General features: G+C 34.0%; 1 protein-coding gene across 1 annotated transcript; it reads right to left on the reverse strand.

Annotated features, from left to right (window-relative positions):
- Positions 1–6,948: 6,948 nt before the first annotated feature.
- On the reverse strand, positions 6,949–7,523 carry LOC118749136. The gene is made up of 2 exons (XM_036483904.1): positions 7,374–7,523; positions 6,949–7,265 (listed from the first exon to the last, which is right to left on the reverse strand). Exons 1-2 carry the CDS (start codon positions 7,521–7,523, stop codon positions 6,978–6,980), a joined length of 438 nt encoding a protein of 145 aa, XP_036339797.1. The 3' UTR covers positions 6,949–6,977.
- Positions 7,524–9,131: the final 1,608 nt, after the last annotated feature.

A 9,131-nucleotide genomic window follows, 5' to 3' on the forward strand; every position in this document is an offset into this window, starting at 1 on the left:
TTGAAGTCAAGCGGAGTAGAGGAGTAGATTTCAAATTTTTTTAAAAAATCGGAGTAAATCTAATTGGTTTTAGTGGAGTCCAAACACTAGTAGGGAACGAATTCTTCACATTTTAACGCTAATGACCCACAGATGGCGGGCAAACACAGGGTTGTATCAGACTTTCGACGTGGTTTCGAGTTGGTTAGCTTCTAACCATCTCAGTGAAATGGTTAAGTGCTGTAATTTTTATATGGCGAAACTACGCTAAATCAAGTGGGTTATCGGGATAACCAACTATATATTATTAGGTAATCACTGTGTAAGCCCGTTCTTTTATACAGTTTAAAAGAGTGCGACTTTTTATTTTTCAATTTTTTAAGCTCTTTAGTGAACCATAATTGTATTGGTTCTTCATGAACAATATTACGTATTGGCACATACTTTCGAAACAAATTGAAAACAGTATCATTAAAGTGCTCAACGCTACGCTCCACGTCATCTCTATATATTGGCCAAGATAACTTTGAAAGTTCTTTGTTAATTTTCCTGAAATTTGCTTTCGCAAAAACATATCTAGTACTTGAACTTGACTTATTATTATGTATTTCATTTATGATTTCGTAGCTTAACTCAAGAGCAGGATGGTATGCATCTTCCGACAAAACTAGGGGATCACACCGATTAATAGAGGCCTTCGGAACATCATCAACGTAAACGAGATCCAGGACCTTTCCAAACTTATTTGGACATATATTTATTTGTTTGAGGCAAAGTTCAGCCATTTCCTCCAGAAATACATTGTAACTATCTCTATATGAAACTGGTACAACATCGGTGTCAATGATGTTCCATGAAATATGTGGCAGATTTAAATCGCCCAAAACAATCATAGAATCGGATGCCGTAAGCATTGCATTTACGGTCTCAAGTAAAGAAACTAGCTGCATATATACCGATACGGCAGAATTAGGAGGGATGTAGCAAAGAGCTAAATAAATATAAGTCTTTCCAGCCTGTACACGTATACATTTAAATTCGGTATATTCAATGACAGGAAGACTAACTTCCTCGGATGGTATCGATGAATGCACCGCAAAAAGAACACCACCGCCGTTTCTGCCCACGCGGTCACTCCTGTATATTTGATATTCATTTGGAAAAATTTCGGAATTAAAAATATGAGGTTTGAGCCATGTTTCGGTCAAGGAAATAATATTATAATTGCAGTCAAAACCTTTTAAATATAAGTCAGTTAATTTGGTATTCAAACCTCTAACGTTTTGATAGTAAATACTTAAATTAGACTTGCGAGTTAGTTTTTTGAATCCGAATTAAGATTAGAAATTTTAGCTACGTTATTATTACTTTTATTAGGTTTATACTCAAACTCGCCAACAAACGCCCCGGTCGGCCAAAATGAACTATTTAGTAGTGAATCAAAATCTTCGGAAGCTACATCAATTTTAAAAGATGAAATATCGCGATCGTATTTAAAATTAAATTTACGAATAAATACATCTTTAGTTCTAATTTTAGTCGATATGTATGACTTTATATCATCCGAAGAAGTATCTTTAGCAAATCTAGAGACAAAGATTGATCTTCTCGGAGGAATTACAACCAACTTTTTGGTAATGATGTCTGATGTGCGGGGCTCCGAATTATTCGGAGGAACTAAGTTAGACAGTGGAGTTTGAGATATTGATGGCAACACTGTTAAATCAACTGTTTGACTATTTTTAGAAGTAGACCTAGTGGATATGGCTTTAGAAATCGGAGGCTCCAATGCCTGAGGGCATGGATAAGATAAATTAATAAGTTCTAAGGACTGGGATGGAGGATTTTTTTTACTAGAATCCGTGGCTGTCTTTTTAGGTGGACTAATAACATGCCCACCTTTATTTTCTCGGCTATCCTCAGAGTGTGGAGGGTCGTCGAGACAAGTGAAAGACCTAAACATTTTTTCGTAATGCTTAAATTTCTCAACAAGCGCCGACAGATCCTTCCCGATCTCAGAAAAACCATTTCTGGACTGCCTGTAGAATTTAAATAAATCAACTTCGGTTGATCTACATTTTTGACAAGACCAACGAAGACCCTTACCCTCGTTAATAGCGTCTAAAACTCTACCGCTCAAACCAGCACATTTTATATGGGCAATCCCATCGCAGAACCAGCATGACACATAGGAGTCGCTTTTAACGTGGCAATTGGTGTAAATACACGACATGTTTAAAATTATATTTATTTTTAGGTTTTAGAAGCAAAAAAGCAAAAACGGTTTTGAAAACGATGTATTAATCAGTGAACCAATCAGCTGGTAAATATCAGTTAGCGAACAGTTTTAGATGCACTGTATATTTGACACCTAATAAAAACAAAGCAAACAGCTGTGACAAAGATGAAACAGCAGAAATGACAAAAAGACAAAAAGAGCAAAATCAATGTGCACAAACAAAAACAATTGTACAACAACAATATATTAAATGAAACAAAATACTCGGCACATGCAATTAAGAATATCAAGTTAAATTAATCAAATTTACGGGAAATTTTGATGTTTTACTTATCTTTAAATTGTGCACCAGAAGTTTATTAACACTTTTTTTAATTTTTTACTTTAATAAGCGTAAACAGCTTTATCAAACACAAAATTTAAACAGATCACAGAAAAACACAGCTTCACAGCTTGACGTTTGCGTTGATAACTAAATCTAGTCTTACCTAATGCCATACATTTTGTTTTCTGTACATTAACACATAATTGATTCTTACAAAACCATTCGCAGACAATAGTTAATTCTTCATTAATTTTGCTACTCAGATCCAGTACATCTTTTCCACTTATATTAATCAGTGTGACATCTGCAAACATATGTACTTTAAAATGTTGCAATACTCCTGGTAAGTCATTTATGTACATTATGAACAACAACGGCCCCAGTTCACTTCCCTGTGGAACACCACTTTTGACTTCTTTCCCATCTGACACTATGGCGCGTATTCATAGTCCAGCAACTAAGTCGAAACTAACAAAGTTGCAACTTAAATTTAAGTACCAACTTAAAATTTACCTCTATTCATAGTCGCATTTTAGACTTCTACTAAGTAGTTTCGACTTAGTTTACGATATAGCAAAACGAGTGTGAAAATGTATCGATTTTTCTTTACGATATTTTGGAAAAATTAAATTCTTATTAAATAATGTCAAGTTTGATCATCCGTTTATGTAATTTTTAGTTTCATTGCATGATTATGCAAAAGAATAAGGTATCATTTTCTTGTTAATTGTGTGAAATAGCCAGAACAACCGCAGTGATGTGAAGTCGATGTTTATCGAAATCATTCTGTGAAACATACAAATAGTAGATATCTAAATGTTATGCACAAATTTACTTTAAAAGAACTAGCGTGAAACTGACTTATTATTTGAGAATTTATCTAAATTATTCCAATTATAAAATTGTGATGTAGCTTTATTCGAATTGTAATACGCATTTAATTTCATCTTCCGATTAAAATGGATCGATCTTTGTAAATTTTAATTGGAGATTATTCAATATTATCAAAATCACCCTCTACCAACTTAATTTTTACATATTTCGTCTGTTTTCCCTTAATTTGATAAAATACTTCTTCCTAGTTACGACTTAGTTGCAGCTGCAGCCAAAACTAAATTTTAAGTTGATACTTAGCCAGAAAAGTCGAAACTAAGGCGACTATGAATAGCTTCAGTTGTGACTTAGAATAGTTTCGACTTAGTTGAGTACTAAATATGACTATGAATATGCGCCTATATTATTAAATCTCACAGTTTGATATCTTTCACTTAGGTAATCTTCCAACCATTCATAAACCCAACCAGTAATGTTATACAATTCCCTTCATTTTTTTAACAATAGTTTTCTATTTATTGTTTCACATGCTCTTTTGTAGTCCAGAAAAACTGCAAATATTCCTTCTCCTTTATCAACTGTTTTTAGCCAATCTTCAATAACTAGTTGTAAAGCCGATTCTGTGCTATGTTGCTCCCTAAAGCCTGATTGTTGTTTTGTCAGCAATCTATTTTCTGATATGTACTTTAATAATGTTTTGTGTACTAAGGTCTCTATCACTATTTTCTATTACTGGGAGAGTATTAATTGGCCTGAGGTCATTACAATGAACACTTCCCTTAATTTTGGCAACAGGCACAATCACTGATGTTTTTAGTGATTTCGGCATCATTTTTTGTGCAAGTGACTGTTGAACAATATCTGTTACTTCATCACCCACCACTGTCCACAATTTTTTAATCATTTCACAACTTATGCCATCGGGGCCATTCGTATTTTTTAGATTTTTGACAATTTTTTCAACAGTTCCCTTATCTACATCTTGAAACTAACTGAGGGAAATGTTTTCATTTCTCAATTCCATTTCGTAGCTATTTCCATTGGAAATAGTTTCGACAATTTCCTCTACGCTACCAACAAAAAACTGATTTAGTCCATTTGCTGTTTCATCTGCATTAAACACATGTTGATTTCCAATTATAACACTCTTCATTTGCTTAGGTTCGGCTCTATATAGAGTTTTCAGATGTTTCCAAAGTTTCTTTGGCTCTTTATTCAGTCATTCAAAACTATCTTCATGATATTTCTTCTTTGCATTCCTCCAAATATTAATAAATTTATTTCTACTTTGTTTATATAGCTCCCACGCCTCCAAATACCAGTAGCCTGTTTCTTTTAACAGGAGAAACCTATTATAAGCTACATCCCTCTCCACCAAGCGTTGTTTAATTTCTGCCGAAAACCACGGACACGGTTTACTTCGTACCCAGATATCCGGTCTCCTGCCTTCCTGTATACTCTCAATCAATATTTCTTTTAAAAAGTGATATTTTGTCCCACAATCCATGTTTAAACTATTTTTATTTCTTAATTTATTCTGTACTACTTTAGATACCACTTCGTAATCAATCTTTCCCTTCATAAGAAACTTTTGTCGCTCACCTGTAGAACATGTGAGTAACCCTCCAATCGCAAGCTCAATTATATAATGATCCGATATCCTTGGTGTGTGTAGTACTGTACATTCCATGTTTATATTATCGGTTATCACCAAGTCTATCAGAGTTTCACTGTCCTTGGTCACCCCAGTAGCATTTGGCACAATTTGTTTCATACCTATTCCCCTAACACATGATTTAACCTTCTAGTATAATAATCGTGCTCTTTCAACCAGTCAATATTGAAATCTCCTCCAATAATACAATATTTTTGACTATTCTCTAACAGCTCTTCCATAATAAGTGAGAAATCATCAATAAATTCACCTTTACTACTACTTGGGGATTTATAAAGGCCTGCAAATGTACCTATTTCGTCGGCATTAAGAAATATTTTAATGGCCAGTATCCACCACTCTTTCGTTTTTCTCTGATTTTTCACTACTTTATACGAAAATTCTTCATTAACATATATTACGATTCCTCCGGTATATACAGAATCTGAATCACATCTAATACTACACCTTTTCAAGTTTATAATGAGAAAATACAAATAGAGAATGAGAAATGAAAATTCATATTGAGAAAATACAAATTGATAATGAGAAATGTAAACTCATATTGAGAAAGTAGAAATTTATAATGAGAAATGTAAATTCATATTGAGAATATTTAATCTGATAACGAGAAACGTAAATTGATATTGAGAAAATACAAATTGATAATGAGAAATATAAATTCATATTGAGAAAATACAAATTGATAATGAGAAATGTAAATTGATATTGAGTATATATAAATTGATAATGAGCAAACGTAAATTCATAATGAGAAAATACGTACACTCAGGGCTATCGCTGGGTCGTTACCGAAGATACGGAAGCAAAACCAAGAGGTGTAAGCGACCGAAAAAGCTGACTGAAGACAACGTGATGACTATGTTATCCTGGCTTGAAGGTGACTGTAGTTTTACCCTTGGAAAATTAAAAAGAAAAGTACAAAACCAGTTTAATGTAGAATTGAGCACCACCCACAGTGGCAAATTATCTCGAGGGCAATCTGTACAGTTGCAAAAAAGTCCATACGCAACCAATAACCATGAACTCGCAGGATAAGAAATTAAAACGAGCCGAAAGTGGTAAACAAATAGCGTGGAAGGATGAAACAAATTTTAATTTGTTTTGCCGAATGTCACGTGGCCGATAAAAAAAAATTTACCTTCGCGCCACTCTACAGCTCCCTGCTTCCAGAGGGCCAAACGTCCACTTTATTGATGCAATAACCACAACTGAAGTGTTACACATAAAAAGGCAAACGGGGGCGCTCAGACACAGAGGGGGTGTAAATGCGTTGTCCAACTTTAATTTCGGGTTGTATATATTATAAATTTTTTTGGCAGTGTCCTTTGATGCTTGCTTTAATTCAACTAATATCGCGACATTAGCTCGCAGACTCCAGAGTAAAGTACTTGTAGCTCTCTCCATTGATATAATTTTTTATGTTCTCATTATCAATTTACATTTTCTCATAAGGAATTTTCGTTTTCTCATTATCAATCTATATATTCTCATTTTGAACTTACATTCCTCATTATCAGTTTATATATTCTCAATATGAATTTATATTTCCAATTATCAATTTTTATATTCTCATTATGATTTTATATTTCAAATTATCAACTTATATATTCTCAAGATAAATTTACATTTCTCATTATGAAGTTGTACTTTCTCAAGATGAATTTACGCTTCTCATTATCAATTTGGGATTTCTCAATATGAATTTACATTTTCTCATTATAAACTTGAAAAGGTGTAGAATATCCCTTAATTCCTACTAATGCATCTTCATCAACATCAGTTACATGTGATTCAACAATTATTACCACGATTGGTCGAATTTCATGTAGAAATACAAGAATCATTTCTCTTTTAGCAATCAGACCATTAGCATTTGAAACTATTAGACGCCTATTAGATTCATTTACCTTTGTTTTGGATTGCTATATGCTTTCATACATAATTGTTCTTCTTTTCATGCTCATTCTTCTTTGATAACCAGGACACTCGCTACTGAGTACACTGTGGCTACAATCTAAATTTAATTGTAGCTTACCGTTTGCCTTCACACAATTCATGCATTGTATTGCTGCCGCTTTACAGTCCTTTGCCAGATGATTCCCTCCACATTTTACACATATTTTTCCACCTTTACACGCTTCACTCCAATGGTCATACGAATAACATTTCATGCATCGCGATAATGCCAAATACTCATGTACTCTACACCTCTGTCATTTGATTTTCAGTCTTCCTTCTTCAATCATTCTTCGCAACGTCCGCGGATCAGTTTCCAGTACTACCATATACGTATTCCTACTTTTCTTGTTGATTTTAACCTCAATTTTAGAATCCGCCTTGACTATTTCTGGGTTCTGATTTTTTAATGCATTTAACAATTCACAACCTTCCATTTCATCTTCAACATCGTATATTCTTATATTTGGTCTCTTCAGTTCAGAAATTTTAGCTTCGTATTCTTTCCCCATTTCTTTATCACTTCAGTATTTATCTTCTGGATTTCTTCCTTGGTCTTACATGTTATTGCAATGCCACCATGTCTTATTTTTCTGACGTTTTCAATTCCTACTTTCATCTCCGTTGGATTCAATTTCTCTTTGCATTCCCTCTTAGTTGTCTCACTTGTCTGACTCTGCTTTTTTGGGTGTACAATGATAACTTCTTCCTTGCCTTATTCGCATAAGTTGCCACATTCTCCTTGTTGTTGGTCCGAATATTTCCATTTTCTTCATTAACTCCGTTAATTTGCTTGACACCATTTTTTCCATAGCTATTTTCATACTTTCCATCATTTCACCCATAATTTTCTTGACGGAAGTATCTACCATATGGACATACTGGCCATTGCATTCGTCGCACATCCACTTCAGGTTCCTATTCTTGGATATAAGCCTCAGCTCCGGAGCTGTTATGCTCACACAATTCGAGTGGAACCACTTTTGGCATACCCCTTCACATCCAATACATTCATCATTTGTAAATTTTTTCTTGCATTTTCCACAGGTCTCATGTCCGCCGCTGGCCATATTGGTATAAGTTACTACCCACTCTATAAGTCTGGGTAATCTTATCAGAATTCATATATTTTCCACTGCCACTTGTTTACTTCTAGTCTCCTTAAACTTTTTGACACCTTTTTATTGACGTTGCATTTTTGATGTCATTATCAATGCCTTTACGAATTCTTCTAAACCTTGCTTTCAAGTGGCCGAAAGTATTCTCTACTACTCTTACTACTATTCTAGATTTGGAAAGTTGATAATTAAACGCCTTTGCGCTGTTCCGGCTGTTGCGTTGTAAGGAAAAGGCTTCATTAGAAATTGCGTAAAGCGAAATGCAGAGTCTCCCAGCACAACGATTGGAACATTTGGCCGGGTGCTCCAACATTTATATACATAAACCTATACCTATGAAAATAGATAAGATATACATATGACACGGTTACCTGTAGTCAACCATGATGCAATAATACAAGGTGGTATCAGTTGTGACAACTCGATTTGACACTACCTTAGCTCAGTAGAATGAGAAGAAAAACGGGAAGAAATGAATCCCCATATGGGGGAAAAATATAAAATTTCACATTTTCTCATTAACAAAATTTGCTTTTTATAGTGTATTCGTTATGAAATGAAATAAAATAAGATAAAATACCATTTTAACAAAACAAAGTGTGTATACTGAGAAAAAATAAAAAGCATTCAACTATATTAATGGGCAAAGAATAGTGAAAGAAGTAACACTGATTCACGTAAGGTAGTCAATATGGCGGAATTAGAGCGAGAAGAAGCCAACTGATAACACCTTGTATTATTGCATCATGGTAGTCAACGAGGGCTAGTAAAACCATTGAGTACCAACCCTTATAATTATGATAGTCTACAGCATCTGCGGCTGATAGTCTTATTTCAATGTGGCATCCATCTGAAGTTAATCAAACTAGTTTTTAATTGTCAATGTTATTGTGGCTTGTTAACATTTTATTTTTAATATTTTTATTGAGCTTTGTACCACGATTGTTTATTAGGAAAAAATTGAAAAGCAACAAAGTCTAAGCGGTAGAAGTTATAGCACTA

Source organism: Rhagoletis pomonella, unplaced genomic scaffold (assembly GCF_013731165.1).
Source record: "Rhagoletis pomonella isolate Grant_MI unplaced genomic scaffold, Rhpom_1.0 Rhpom_scaffold_00014, whole genome shotgun sequence".
In the NCBI taxonomy this organism is placed as follows: Eukaryota; Metazoa; Arthropoda; class Insecta; order Diptera; family Tephritidae; genus Rhagoletis; species Rhagoletis pomonella.

Excerpts from the sequence above, each read along its gene's own strand:
- LOC118749136 (XM_036483904.1), bottom strand. The coding sequence starts at position 7,523 with ATGGGGAAAGAATACGAAGCTAAAATTTCTGAACTGAAGAGACCAAAT. Across the intron at positions 7,266-7,373 it reads AGGCGGATTCTAAAATTGAG|AGGTGTAGAGTACATGAGTA; the intron begins GTTAAAATCAAC and ends ATCAAATGACAG.